The sequence below is a fragment of the Hakea prostrata genome, chromosome 10 (genome assembly GCF_041222555.1).
Source record: "Hakea prostrata isolate BN-2017 chromosome 10, UWA_Hpros_2, whole genome shotgun sequence".
NCBI classification, from domain to species: domain Eukaryota; kingdom Viridiplantae; phylum Streptophyta; class Magnoliopsida; order Proteales; family Proteaceae; genus Hakea; species Hakea prostrata.
In genome coordinates, this window is record NC_142609.1 from 3,442,184 (window position 1) to 3,458,100 (window position 15,917).

The following is a 15,917-nucleotide window of genomic DNA, read 5'->3' on the forward strand; positions in this document are numbered from 1 at the left end:
GCTAACAGAAAAGTTCATACCAACTGGGAGAACAGCAAGCTTCTCATTGTTCATGTGAGAAAACAAGCTGCATTTTGCAGTGGCATACTTCTCCATTGTCTTGTGCCTCTCTAAATGATCAGGAGTTAGATTTAGAACCACACCAACCTAAAATTGAGCCACATGGAAGATGTTAGGAGAGAAAGAGTGAGTGAGTGAACATCTGCACTACTGTCTTCCATAATCCACTTACTGAGGGACAGAAGTATGTATTTGGAATTTCCATTTGATAGCTGCTAACCTCCACCACTGCAACCTTTGAATAGGTACATGAAGAAATTTTCCAGGTAAGAAAACAGTAATTACATTGACGTTGAAGGATAAAACAGAGAGTGAATTACATGCACCCATCAGATTATTACCATAATACACCCATTTACAAGCACCTCCTCCAAATGGTTAATTAATCACACCATTGTAAGGTAGACGAGTGCAATTTATTTTTTGAAAATAGCCATATTACCCTTTAAAGGGTGATATGACCATTAAACCATTCCCCAATCCAAATTGAGATTTTGAGGTTACATACCATCATTATAAGACAATGGTTATTAGAACCCTAAAAGCCTGCAAAATAAAAATAAGTGAAAGAATAGAGACAAGCATGGATTACACCAGTAGTTGAAGAGGAGATAAGCATGCATTTTGCCATTAGCAGTCTGTTAATTTAAGATTTTCCGGTGGCCCTCTCACATCTTTGGCCATCTCTCATATCTCCAGTCATCTATCCTAGATTATAAGTGAGCACATCTTAACTATTCACTTCTTGGAGTTGGATTTGATAGGAAGAAGGGTACAGCCCAATAGATTTGATTGACATTTAGAATGAAATGCATCCCATGATTGCACAAGTAACAGCATATTAATTCTTGAATCTTGGGCAATGGATGTAAAGGTGTTGAGTTGTACTTTAATTGCATATCTGAAAGTGTGTGTGTTCTTCTAATCAATGTATTCATGAATTCTTCTAATCAACGTATTCATGAAACACCTTTCAAATTTCAAACTTTTTTGGAGGTCCACGAAGTGAGCTGGTTTTAGAATGGCTACCACTATGATTGCAGCTCTTCACAGCTTGGACCAGTTTCTAAAGAACTGAGACACCACGCGTTGGATTCAGATTGTTTCTTCTCAGAGAGAAAGCGATGAGCTGCTCATCTTTGACCTATCTACTTGGAGGCTTGTAGGAGAGAGAGAGAGAGAGAAGGGGGGGAATATCGATAATCACTTCCTCTGAAGCCCTAGAAGCTTCCTATAATGGAACTAATCTATCCACAAAAAATTTACAGAAGATCGGGTGGGAAAGATTCAAAGGGTTGAGGTTTCGACTCCTTTTTCATGGGTTGATTCAGTAAAAAAATCTGCCTAAAACTCAAAATCATAAAGGCATGGTAGTTTCTAGCAGTGGTGGAAGAAGGAAGATGAAGATGATGTCTTCTGCCTTTTAACTTTAACTTCAACATACTTTTAATTTTTTTTTTTTTTTTTTTTTTTTTTATGAACCTACTTGATTTGTTTACATGGAAGGGTAAATGGGTAATTTGTCATACAAAACTAACAGCCTACGGAGTTATAGTATATTTTGACCTATTTGGCGAGAACTAGAGAAAAGAAATGTTGCAAGTAAATATGTGGACATAGTTAAAGATATGTATGATGGTTCAATGGCAAGTGTAAGAACAGTGGGAGGATAAGGTGGTAAATTCCCAACTACAGTTGGGTTGTATCAAAGATTAACTTTAAGCCCATATTTATTTGCACTTATAATGGATGAATTAACCAAAGACATTCAAGATGAGGTTCTTTTGGTGTATGCCCTTTTGAGGATGGTATAATTTTGATAGATGAAACCCAAACTGGGATTAACACCAAGTTAGAATCATGAAGAGGAACTTTGGAATCAAAAGGCTTTAAACTAGGTATTATGAAGACAGAATATCTAGTGTTTGGGTGTGATCGGGCGAATGATGAGTTGGTGAAAAGTCAATTGAGGTGGCACGATCAAGTCCAATAGAGGCATGTAAATGCCCCTGTATGGACAAGCAATTTAATCTAGATTGAAAGAATTAGAAGAACCAAGGGCAGACCTAAGATAACCTTAAGAGAAATTGTGAAAAAAGATATGCATGGCTTAGGCCTTGTACATAGTATGGCCTCAAATAGAGCTGATTGGAAGGCAACATGCAGCCAACCCCATTTAGTTGGGTTAAGGATTGTTCTTGATGTAATTAATAACCCATTTTAGAGGGGGTGCATATAATTTACTCAAGATAAATGATCGCAATAAAGGGACAAGAAAGATTGGGGGAAAAAGCTAGTAATTATTAGAATGTTTGGGAGAATCGCCAAATAAAAAATGGTAGTAAAAACATTTAGCAAATTCGATAGATATAAGGATTAAAAAGTAAATGAGCAAATGATGTTAGATGTATGAAAGTAAAAATGGTGTAGTCCTAACAAGGAATGAGGACATTAAGAATCAACAAAAAGTTATTATAGCATATTGAATGAAAATACTTTAGGTAATTTTGTCTCAAAGATTGCATTACCTTCAAGACCCTACATTTTGTGATATTATATATATATATATATATATAATAGTTATGGTGTCTAAAGTAAATGAAGCTTCAAGGAGGATGAACGCAGGGTAAGGCATAATGCCTAAATAAGGTCTCAATATAAGTATCGAAGTGCTTGGGAATCCGTAACTAGGTGATTTAATAAGACTATGACCATAAGGAAAATCCCAGATGAATGGAGTAGAAGTTTATGATTTCAATTACAAAAATAAATGGAGATATTTAAGCTCAAATTACCATGGAGTCATAAAATTAATGAGTCATAATATGAAGTAGCAGGACTTGAGACAATAAACTCTGCTAAAAGCCTAAAACCCAATTTGGTTTTATGCCAAGAAAATCCGTAGAGAAGCTACTTACTTGCGTAGGAGACCAACCAAAAAGGATCCTTATATGATCTGGATTAACCTAGAAAAAGCTTAAGATAGAGACCCTAGGGAGTTAATCTGGCAAGTGTCAAAGAAAGGAAGTGTGTCAAGTAAAACATGGGAACCTAATTAAAGGTAAGTATGATGATGTGGTAAGAAGTATAAGAACTCTGGGGAGCTAAGGTAGTGAATTCCTAATTGCAACTAGGCTACATCAAGGATTCACTTTAAGTCCTTATAACTTGCAGCTCATGGATGTATTTGGCAAGCAACATTCAAAATGTGGTTCCTTGGTGATGCGTCCAAAATCTGCTCAGCCCTTAGATCTCCTGAGAGTGACTTGCAAAATAAAGTGTCAGATGTGGCCCGACCGCTGGGATCGGGAGTCCACCTCCGAAGGCTAAGTCAATTGATGAACTTAATCACAAACGGCTCTACTAGAGCACAGAGCTAAGGAATGAATCACAAGAATACGATTTAGATAGTAAGTATCTGAGTGTTTTCGTCCCCCCTACCTTGTGAGTAGGTGATGTCTTATATAGAGTGAACCTTTGAATCTCAATTGTTGGATGCATTTGAGCCTTTCTTCGGGTGTCGTTGGATCTTAACAGATAGATCCATTAAGTGATAGACTTCTACTAGTTTGGACTAGTAGATGACTCCTACGATACCACGATTGTTATTTGGTGGTTATCCATATGATAGCGATGAGTGACAGCCCCGAAAAACTGCTAGCCGTCATTAGGTTGATCAAACTATTCCGATAGTATCGGATTAGGGCGTGCTTGTGGCTGAGTTAGTTTACTTCCTCAGCAAGCTACCTCCTGGACCCGGCTCTCTCGGAAACGAGTCGATTCCCTTCATCCCGACCGGAGTTGAGGGTCGAACCAAGAATAAACCGAGTTCGGTCATATTTTCTCCATATCACGAGCCCCCCAGACCAAGCGTTCGGTCGATCCCGAGGGCTTGGTTTTTAACTGGGTCCTTCGTCGAACAATAGTCTTGCATAATCCCCCAACCATTAAACGTCACATCACATTTAATGCGGCTGTCCCGTTTCTTTTCTTGAGCTTTGTGAGTATTCTCACTTTTTGTGGGGGTGACGCCACGCGTCCTCTGCAACCGAAACTATTGCTAATCATGCAATCAAAAAACGGTTTCTGAACGCCTGTTTTGGATTCGTGAGTTCAAACTTTCCAACCGTCTCCAAATCTCGATCGTACACGTCCTCGAACACTCGTGCGGGTGCTTAAAAGCGGTTTGTTGTCTCCATAGGTTTCATTCTCCTTGTCTGGAATTTTGAAACCTCTTCATCTTCTTCGCGCCTTCACGATCCTCTCGTTCTCGAGCTTTCTGCCTCAATGATTCAGTAAGTTTATTGACTCCCTCGCAAAGTTTACTTTCGTCTCCAGTTTTCTTTTTTCTCTAGAAACCACAATCAAACTTTTCAGTAATGCAGGACAGTAGGGTTTCTTCTGAAATTTCCCCTGTGCGTAGCACTGGTAAAGGTGATAGTGGTGATGAGGCCTTTGTTTCTATCTCCTCTGATCAGTCGGATAGCGACAAGAAAACCTTAACCGCTCTCTGGCGTGACTTCGCAGAAGTTAGCCAACAAAGAAAAGTAGAAGAAAAAACTGAGACTTCTTCTGTCCTTCCCGAGTCTGGACCATCCATGACTCCAAAGGTGATCGCCGAATCTTCTGGGCAGTCTAAACAACTTGCCAAGTCCACCGGTGGACCTGATTTTGTTGCTTCCTCCTATAACGAGGAAAATCTTCCTTTAGCCGTCAAAGGTTTTGACTTCCCTTCCTCATACCAACATAGGGCTCCCACTCCTGATGAGAGGGTTGATTCGATCCTTCAGGGCGAATTCTCTCTGTATATAGATACACTGGAAAGCGGAGTTCGCTTTCCCTTCTTCAATACTTTGTTTCCTGCCATTCTAAATCACTGGGATATCTGTCCCGGAATGTTCCTTCCCAATAGCTGGCGTCTCATCGTCGTCTTCTTGGGTTTATGCTTTGAACTTGGCATCACACCTTCTCTTCCTCTTTTTGTACATTTTCATGTTCTTTCTATTTCCCATCCTCCTGGCTGGGTTGTGCTTTCTAAGCGCAACAAAGTTGAGCTTGACTGGACGGGTAGCATTCTTGCCAAAGGAACTTGCCCTTCCAATCACAAAGGGTGGCACAAGCGGTATTTTTTCTGCCGAGCACCCCAATCAGATTTGAACTTCCCGACCACCTGAAAGCAGTACACTTCATATTCTGAGGGTAACCGGGTCCTTCCATTATCCAAGGAAGACAGAGCTGCCATTGGGAAGATCAAGTCAATTCCATGGTATCAAGAGATACATGGGTATGAGATGGAATACAACTCCATCCTTCAGTATTGGGGGTTGGCTCAACGTGAGCTTTCTAACTGCCACGTTTTTCTTGAATATACTGCGAAGTTTTTGAACTTTCTGACTTTCGTCTTTCTTTGTAGTGCCTCCAAGAATGGATCCCGACAGTCTTAAGGTGAGAGCTGCCAAGGCTGTTGTGTCTGCAGGACAACGGTCTCTTCGAGCCTTGACTACAAAACAGGTAGCTTCTGTGCCACCTCCAAACCCTTCTTACAAAGGTATTAGAAATCTGAAGCCAGTGGTTGAGGCTTCGAGGAGAGGGAAAAAACCAATGATGGAAGAGGTAAACATCCCTTCTCCCATCCGAACCAAAAGGAAGCAGAACTCAGCTGATGCTTCCGCTCCGAAGAAATCCAAGAAGAATAAAAATTCTGAGGAGATCTTCGTTCCTCAATGGACGCCGACACGGACAGACCGGGCAACGCAAGATCCTAAGAAGGCTGCTGAGTGGAGCTCTCTTGGCCTCATGCCTGCCGATCATCAAGCCTTTGAGTCCCTGGAGGACGACGTTCTCATTCGTCATTCCACAAGGTATTATCTTTCTTGAACTTTTGCTACTTGCTTTGTAACCTCCCCCGAAATTTTCTGATAATCTCCCTGTCCTTCCAGGAATGCAATGTTGAGCTTCTATCAACACTTGGAGGCATTGAGCCGAGTTGGTCGTAATGGCTCCTTGCTGCAGTCCTGTGAAGAGAATTTGGCGAAGGCCAATTCTGAAGTGGACCGGCTGAAGAAAGCTGCCGAAGAATTGAAGGAGAAGCATTGACAAAGCAATGACTTCCTTGAGGAAAGAACTTGACTCGTCAACCATTCGTGCTGTTGCTACCGAACGTGAGGCCAAAAAACAGAAAAATAAGGCTATTGCTTTTGGTGAGAGCCTCGAGTTTAAGGCCAGGGAGAACGAACGCCTGTTGAAGATGGCAGTTCCTAGCAAGCCCGAACATCTTAGACCAGATCTTCGGAAGGACTGCATTCGGAAATATCTAAATAGCGTTCCCTTTAATAACTTGTTGGGCTCCTTCAACCTTCAAGCTTACCGAGCGAGGCAAAATGATGTCTGGGAAAAGATCATTGAATCCAATCCTTCTTTCGACACAACTCCCTTTCGGGAGGTGTGTCACAAGGAAATCTTTGGGAAGCTTAAGCTGTCTTTCCCTAATTGGGTTTTGGAAGAGGAGGATCCCATTCCAGCGGACCCAAACATCGAGGAGTATCTTGCTGATTCGCCGCCCCTTCCCGAAGAACCTCAAAAGCTTGCTCCAGAGGAAGATCCTTCGGCCGACAATGAGGAAGAACAATAGGAAACCATCTTTATGATTTTTTATTTTTATTTTTGTAAGGGTTGGCCCTCCACAATCTTGATGAAATAGAAATCTTTTTCTCGAACTCCTCCAATGATTGCCTTAATATTTCCTCACATTATACCCAAGGAATTGTCTATTCCCAAGAGATATTTAAGAATAATATATAAATGATATAAGTTATCACGTAGATTAACTTGTACCTTAACTGGAGATAACGTTCGGGACATCAGGGAGATGTTCGGGAGAGATTTCGGTCAATCTGATTCTTGAACCTTTTATGCCATCTGAACCTTTATCTCCCAACTGCTCCTTCATTTATGACGAAACCCAAATGTTTCCTTGTATTCGTATACCAATTGCCTTTCCCAAGGAATTGGAAATACTTTATTATTTAATACTTGGTGCGACGGTTGATGTTTGGCAGTATCCTCGTATCAGGTGCACATCGTTCCACGTGGAAACCTAGTTCAGCGTTCAAGTTTCGAATTTGAAGCGTCGTTATCCCCTGACCGTTGATCCTGCATATCTAGGAATTCGAAGCGTCCTCTCCATCCTATCCCTTGATTAACTTGGGTTTTCAACCGTGCATCGCTCCTTGAGGCTATTTAAACTCTTCAAGGGTACTTCATCCTTTTCTCGCTATCTACAAGTTATTTCTGTTTGATAGATTTGCAAAGCAATATCCTATCTTCCTTTGTTGTCTCTATACTCTTGTACTCCATCAATATCTTCGTTCAGAGCTTGAACAAGTAAGTCTTCCGCCCTGTCTATGCCACGAACTTCTTCTTCTCCCTGAGTAATCTCCGTAGTATTATACTTGGGGTTTATTCATTACGGAAGTTCTGAATGGTGTTCATTACTTTATCCGTTCCACAGAAATCTAGGGATTTTCCCTTTTATGCATATAAGTTGTTGGATTCTCGTACTGATACTGCTTTTTATTTGTAGTGCCTCCAAGAATTAACTTGGACTTTATTAGGGCAAATTCTTACAAGAAGACTGCCCCAGTACCAACGAAGGTTGCTCCTTTTGAGGTGATTGCCACTGGTGAATCTTCTAAAAGTGGGGAGATTGCTGTTGGTGAATCTTCAGATCAGATTCCCACAGTTTCTGCTGATGTTTCTCCCACACTCCCTCTGCCTGAAGAGACCGTTCGGTCTTCCAAGGAGGACGTGGCTCCCTCCGTCATTGCTTATACTGTTGACGTCCCTGCCGAAGAGACCGCTCGGTCTTCCATGATGAAGACCCTTCGGGCATCTGAGGAAGATGTGGTCCCTGCAGTCGTCGCTTCTATTTCCAACTCTAGTGCTTGTTTGGCATCCTCCTCCACTCCTTCTCTAGAGCCGGAGGATTTTGCCACTAGGAAGCGCCTTCGGTTGGACGATGATGTGTTCCATCCTTCTTGGTCGCTGAAGAGGTCTGACTTGGTGACAAGCGATTTTGACAAGGCGTGGGAATGGTGCACTGCTGTTCAAATGCCTACCGAGAGTAGAGCCCTCTCCACGATCCCAGACAGGGATTTTATGAAACCACTGGTGATGTGAGTTTTTCTTCATTACTTTTCGTTCTGAAGATTTTTCTTTTGCTCTTGACTAACTCTGAAGTTGTTGCAGGAGTCTCACTGGTAACTTCCACAATCAAGTGGAAGCAGCCATTAGACTCAGTAGACTGAGTGATGAAGTTTCCAGGCTTCGGGAAGAATCCAAAGTCAAGGATGCTGAGATTGCTCGTCTTGGCAACCAAGCTTGGAAGATTGCCCGAGTGAAGAATTCCGAGAACGAGCGTCTTCGTTCGGATTTGGATGATGTCAGGGAGAAGATCCGTCGGCTATAGCGGGAAGTAGGAAAGCTTTCAACTGGGGTGAAAGGGTCTGAAGCTGCGTCAACGTCCCAAAGGCAAGTTGTTACCCCTTTGCCCGAGTCCCTTTCAACAGATGTTCGCAGGGCTTGCATCTTCAAATATTTGCACAGTAAGCCTTTTGTTGACATGCTGAACGCTTATAACTTGCAGGCGTACCGGGAAGGTGAGAACGAGGTATGGGAATCGATACTAAGGAGAAATCCTTATTTCAACACGACCCCCCACCGCGAAAATTGTCATCAAGAAGTGTTTGCAAAGCTGGGACTTCCTCTTCCTGCCTGGATCAAGGATGCAACAGACTTGCCACCTCCCGATCCGGACATAATGCATCATCTTGATGATTCTCCTCCCCTATCTCCTCTCAAAGGATTCAGCTATGAAGAGCTTGCCTTGAATGCAGGTTTGATCAAAGATCAAACTTCTCCGGGTCAAGTTGGATAAAGAGTATGGAATTGCAGAGGATTTTGTACTTGCAGAATGCCTTGCAATCCCCGAGGTAGACAAACAAATGATAACATATGTTTTCCCGACTCTGTTCTTCTTCTTCTTCCTGAATCTGTGTTGCTTCTGACAAAGCTACTTCGATCTTGTTTAACTTCTTAATGATCACCGATGATGACTTTCTTTCTTTTTTGACCAAACGAAGATTGTATCCCAACTCTTGTTATCTCATATGTATGTTTGATGTAAAGGTTGGCCCCTTCTGGTCGTTTAAAGAAGTAAAGAATTAACTTCATCTTTGAACTTTGTCAGTCACTTGAGTCTTTGTTGCAGTAGGTCTTAGTTGTTTCAAAACAATGCCTTTATTTAGAGATTTCCGAAGAAATTCAATAAGTCTGAGAAGGAACTCACTCGGGTTTTAAACCGATGCCTTATAGAAGGAACTCACTCGGGTTTTAAATTGATGCCTTGTAGAAGGAACTCACTCGGGTTTTAAACCGATGCCTTGTAGAAGGAACTCACTCGGGTTTTTAACCGATGCCTTTACTTAAGAATTTCCAGAGAAATTCAATAAGTCTGAGAAGGAACTCACTCGGGTTTTAAACCGATGCCTCGTAGAAGGAACTCACTCGGGTTTTACACCGATGCCTTTACTTAAGAATTTCCGGAGAAATTCAATAAGTCTGAGAAGGAACTCACTCGGGTTTTAAACCGATGCCTTATGACTTTGTCGTTGGATCGATCTTGAGTGTTGTATGATGCCCCCAATCAAAAGACAGTGTGTTGAAAACTGATAATTGCATTAATTGAGTTGAAATTTGTTACATCATAAATGAAAATGATAATCCTCTCAAGGATAATATTACTTCAAATGCCTGGCATTCCACGAACGATCCAACTCTTTCTGGGTTGTCATGTTCTTTAACTCGTAAGCTCCCGAACCGACCGGTTTAACAACCATATATGGTCCTTCCCATGAAGGGTCCAATTTCCTTTGATGGCGTGGATCTAAAGCTAAGGTATTTCTCAATACCAAGTCTCCTGCTATATATCGACGATTCCTCACTCGGGAATTCTAATGTGACACTATCCTTCGTTGATAATGTTGAGTTCGTGCTATTGCTTTTGCACGAACTTCATCCAACAAATCAAGGTTGTCTAGCAATCCTTGTTCGTTCGCCTTTTCTTCGAACTCTCTTTCCCGCAGTGTTCCAGCCATTACTTCCACAGGTGCCAATGCTTCAGATCCGTAAGCCAATTTAAAGGGAGTTTCGCCTGTGGGTGTTCAAACCGTAATTCTATAAGCCCACAGTACATTGTGCAATTCTTTGACCCACAAGGCTTTATCAGCCTCAAGTCTTCTCTTTATTCCCTCAAGTAACGTTTGGTTTGTAACATCTACTTGACCATTGCTTTGGGGGTACGTCACTGATGACATACGATGCTCGATCAAGTAAGTTCCGCAAAATTGTTCAAATTGTGGACAGTCAAATTGAGTGCCATGATCGGTCACGATTATTTTTGGCATCCCGAACTGATATATGATTGACTCGAGCACGAACTTCTCCACCTTTCTTTCTGTGATGGTTGCCAAAGCGCTAGCCTCGACCCACTTGGTGAAGTAATCGATTGCTACTATGAGATATTCTCTTCCGCCTGACGCCTTGGTGAATTTTCCCATGATGTCAATTCCCCACATCGCAAAAGGGATGGGATCTAGAATCGAAGTCATGGTTTCAGCTAGGCGTGTAGATACTGTAGTATGGATTTGACAATTGCTACACCTACAAACATATTCCATGGTAGCTTGCTGGAGCTTAGGCCAATATAACCCGAGCCTCAAAATTTTGTGTGCCAGGGCCCGACCGCCCATGTGAGCACCACAAATTCCTTCATGCACTTCTGCAAGAGCTGATTCCGATCCTTCGGGACCCAAACATCTCAAGAGGGGTCCGGAATAAGATCTTCTATACAGTCTTCCATTCTGTATGATAAATAGTGCGGATCGTACCTTGATTAATCTTGCTTCTCTCGGATCTTCTGGCAGTTTATCATCTCTCAGATATTCTACTATTGGATCCATCCAGCAACGCTCCGCTTCAATATAGGAAATTTCCTTTTCTTGATAACTTGGGAATGTTATCTCTTCTATGTAGACCGAAGGGTCTAAATTTTTTTCTTTGGCATTGGCTAATTTGGATAGCTCATCTGCCACTGTATTTTCTTTTCTTGGGATCTAACATACTTTCAGATTCCTGAATTCTTTCTGCAACACTTGCACAATTTCTTGATATTTCTGTAACCGTGGTTCCTTAACACCATACTCCCCCTGTACTTGATTGACAATAAGCTGTGAGTCACTATAAATAGTCACGTCTGCTATCGCCAATGCTTTTGACAATCTAAGTCCAACTATTAGGGCCTCATATTCCGCCTCATTGTTACTTGCTTCGAATGCAAATCTTAGTGCATACCAAATAACAAATCCTGCCGGGCTCTTCAGGAGAATTTCCAGCCCCTGCCCCTTGCTTGTTACTCGAACCATCCACATATACCTCCCATACGGTCGGGATAGTGGGTTCGGCAATTTCTTCCATCTACTACAAAATCGGCCAGTGCTTGGGTTTTGATTGCCATTGGCGGCTTAAAGCTTACTTGGAACTCACTGAATTCAACCGACCAAGCCACCATTCTTCCCGACAAATCATATTAACGAAGAACTTTACAAAGGGGAAAAGTAGTAAATACCTCGATTGGATGAGCCTGAAAATATGGCCGTAGTTTTCTAGCTGCAATCATAAGAGCTAGGGCCTGCTTCTCAATCTGAGAATACCATGTCTCTGTGTCAAGTAGTACGTGGCTGACGTAATAGACTGGCCATTGTTTCTTGTCTTTTTCCCAAACAAGTACTGCACTTACCGCCGAAGGGGATGTCGCTAAATATAGCTGTAAGATTTCGCCCTTCTCGGGTCGAGACAATAACGGTGGTTTCCCCAGTGTCGCTTTCAGGTCTTCGAAGGCTTTCTGACATTCCTCAGTCCACTTTGCCTCCTTGCTACCCCTCAAATCTTTAAGTGCTTTGAAAAAAGGTAGGAACTTTTCTCCCGACTGTGAAATGAAACGATTCAACGCGGCTACTCTCCCCGTTAAGCATTGCACATCCCGAATAGTCTTGGGAGCTTCCATATCGATCAAAGCTTGTATTTTGGCTAGGTTAGCCTCAATACCTCTTTGTGGTACCATAAAGCCTAAAAACTTTCCTGACGAAACTCCGAAGGCACACTTCTCTGGATTCAGCTTCATTTGGTATTTTTGCAGCACTAAAAATACCTCTGTTAAATCTTCAATATGTTTCGTCCTCGCAATGCTCTTTACCAGCATATCATCAACATAGGCTTCCACGTTGTTCCCGATCAAGTCTTTGAAGATATTGTTGACGGCCCTTTGATAAGTAGCCCCTGCATTCTTGGGGCCGGCGGGCGTGACTTTTTGAAGCCCACGAACGGCATGACAAACTCCTTATCATGGGTCTAGTTGTATCCAGTATCTCCACGATCAGTCATGACAGCTGTAAACTTTTCGTCCTCCTTATTCATGAGGATCTAGTTGTATCCTGAGTATGCATCCATAAAACTCAACGTTTCATATCCTGGCGTTGCATCTATCAACAAATCAATCCTGGGCAATGGGTAACAATCTTTAGGGCAGGCCTTGTTGAGATCTGTGTGATCTGTGCACATCCTCCACTTCCCATTTGCCTTTTTGACCATTACCACATTGGCCAACTAGATTGGGCATTCAATTGGTTCAATGAAACCAGAGTTCTTCAGTTTTTCAACTTCGCCCCGAACGGCTTTGTATTTTTCCATGGAGAAATTTCTCCTCTTCTGAATGACTGGTTTCACCTTTGGATCTATCCAAAGTTTGTGCTCTGCAACTTGCCGATCAATTCCAGGCATATCATCTGCAGACCATGCGAACACATCACTATTTTGTTGAAGAAAAGACTTCAACTCTTTTTTTAACTCTTCCAGCTGCTCAGACCCGATATAAGTAATTCTCTTCTCATCATCAGGGTACAACTGGATTTGTTCCAATCTTTCTACCGCTCGGGCCTTTGCATTTCTGCTTCATCCCGATCATCTCGTACCTCAATTGGTAGCGCTGTCACCTTTCTTGGGCCCTCCTTATCTTTTAAATATGCAACGTAACATTGCCGAGAAATTCTCTGATCAGATGAAACTTGACCGATTCCCATCTCAGTCGGGAATTTTATTTTCAGGTGCTTCGTTGAAATGATAGCACCTAACTTTGACAAGGATGGTCTCCCGAGGATGACGTTGTAAGCTGGGAGATCTCGAACTACTAAGAAATTTACCCAAACGGTAGCCTCTTTCGGGAAGCTTCCAATTGACAGGTCCAACTGGACCGATCCTTCCGCTATTGCAGTCGATCCTGCAAAGCCATATAAATGTGTGGATGATGGCTCCATCAAGTCTTCACCCACCTTAAGTTTCTGATAAGCTGCATAAGATAAAAGGTCTGCAGCAGACCCGGTGTCAACTAACACCCTATGTACTTCACGGCACGCAATCTCTTCCTTGATGACTATGGCATCATCATGAGGTAAACAGACGCCTTCTTCATCTTCTTCGCCGAAGGTGATCGAACCCTCACCATTCGGCCTTTTACGCTTCTACGTTTCTCCTGTCCCAACGAACTTAGATTTTGCCTTCAGCTTCCGGAGTGACTAGGGTTCAGGACCTCCAAAAATTGTTAGGATTGATGATCGAGTAGTATCGATCACCTCCTTACCTTTCTTAGACTGAGGAGCCTCCATTTGTTGGTGTGGGCTAACCGAACGGTCCCTTTTTGCCCCTGCGTCTCGTGGTTCCTCTCGTTTTCTACTGACGAAACTGGACAAGTGTCCCTGGGATATCAATCTCTCGATATCTGCCTTCAAATGTCTGCAATCATTGGTATAATGACCGTAATCCTTGTGGAAACGGCAATACCTTTCTCGATCCTGCTCCCCAGGCTTTGCGGGAAGCTTTGGAGGCCACTTCAAGATATTCCACTTCTTGATAATATTTAAAATATCAACCCGAGGAGTATTTAGTGGAGTATACTCACTTTTACCGGGAGATCTCTGACGCCACGCCTGATGAGGCTTTCCGACTCGATCACGAACATTCTGCTTTGGCTTCTGCCTGTTCTCAGGAGCCTTCTGCTCTTTTGCAGGAACCTTATTGTCCCTCTGGCGTGCATCTAGGATCTCAATGACTTCTGCCTGCTTCTGGCATCTCTGCACCAATTCAGCATAAATGGTAGGCATGTCTTGAAGTAATAACTCCAAAAGTCGTCGGTTAGTGAGTCCAGTGAACAAAGCAGTTTTAACTACTTGCTCATCTAAATTCTCTATCTCCATTGTAGCCCTGTTGAATCTTTTCAGGTATTCCCGAATTGATTCATTCTTCCCCTGCCTAATAGTAAACAAGGTCTCCTCGATCTTTTTGATTTGGATTCCACTCTAGAATCGTCCTATGAATTTGCGTGCCAATTCGTCAAAATCCACGATCCTTCCCGAAGGAAGATTCGAGAACCATTTTTGTGATGCTCCGGTCAAGGACGAACCGAATACCCTGCAAAGGATTTCATCAAAATTACCCGCAACTGCCATAGTCTGCTGATAATAACTGATGTGGGTCGTGGGATCTCCCGAACCATCGAATGTGGAAAAAGTTGGCAAGTGGAAATTATGGAGAAATTGAAATTCGGCTATGGGCCCAGCAAATGGAGTTTTTCGGATAACCGAATAGATATCATCAGTTATCCTCCCTTTCGCCAATTGTCCGAGTTTTTGATTGATATTGGCCAATTCTTGACCAATATGCGCCAACGGTCTCCGGCCACACGATCACTCCCTCGAGCTACACGATCATTATCTCGAACGACACGATCATTCTCTCGAGCAACACGTCTGATAGTTGGTGAGTGAGTTTGTACTCCTGCACCCAACCTTGTATTTGAATCAGTCGTACTTCCTTGCGGTCCGTCGTACCAATCGTCTCGCCTAGGAAGATCTTCAGTTCTCCTAGGCTCTCTTGCGCGTAATGGGTCGCCTTCTCGGAAATTTTGACCGACATTCTGCTCATCGATCAGTCTTTGATCTCGTTGTGACACGCGCCTTCCTGCATCACGATGATCAGGTGCTTGTGGTATCACCACTTGTCTGGTCAGCACACGGAGTGCTTGACTTATCTCCAACATTTGGAGTTTTAGTTGATCCAGTTGAAACTGGAGTGGATCTGGAGGATTCTTACCCCTTGACCATCATCTAATTCGAGCGGTCGACTTCCCTGTGGAATATCCGGATTGTTTACTCCTGGGATTTGTACTCCAGCATCTCGTTGTGCAACAGCTGCTGCTGCTGCTGCTGCTGATCTAGTCACCATAGCTTTTTGAAACGATTCCCACAAATGGCGCCAAATGATGCGTCCAAAATCTGCTCAGCCCTTAGATCTCCTGAGAGTGACCTGCAAAATAAAGCGTCAGATGTGGCTCGACCGCTGGGATCGGGAGTCCACCTCCGAAGGCTAAGTCAGTTGATGAACTTAATCACAAACGGCTCTTCTAGAGCACAGAGCTAAGGAATGAATCACAAGAATACAATTCAGATAGTAAGTATCTGAGTGTTTTCGTCCCCCTTACCTTGTGAGTAGGTGATGTCTTATATAGAGTGTACCTTTGAATCTCCATTGTTGGATGCATTTAAGCCTTCTTCGGGTAGTCGTTGGATCTTAACAGATAGATCCGTTGAGTGATAGACTTCTACTAGTTTGGACTAGTAGATGACTCCTAGGATACCACGATTGTTATTTGGTGGTTATTTATATTATAGCGATGAGTGACAGCCGCCGGA

General features: G+C 42.8%; 1 protein-coding gene across 1 annotated transcript in view; it reads right to left on the bottom strand.

Moving 5' to 3' along the window:
- The window catches only part of LOC149001525 (uncharacterized), a gene marked incomplete at its 5' end in the record, with an annotated part of 31,313 nt that overhangs the window by 12,427 nt on the left and 2,969 nt on the right, over positions 1-15,917 (bottom strand). Inside the window, 2 exons of the mRNA XM_089137069.1 lie at positions 21-147; positions 233-295. Coding sequence (XP_088993195.1) covers positions 21-147; positions 233-295 — 190 coding nt within the window. The remainder of the gene's footprint in view (positions 1-20; positions 148-232; positions 296-15,917) is intronic.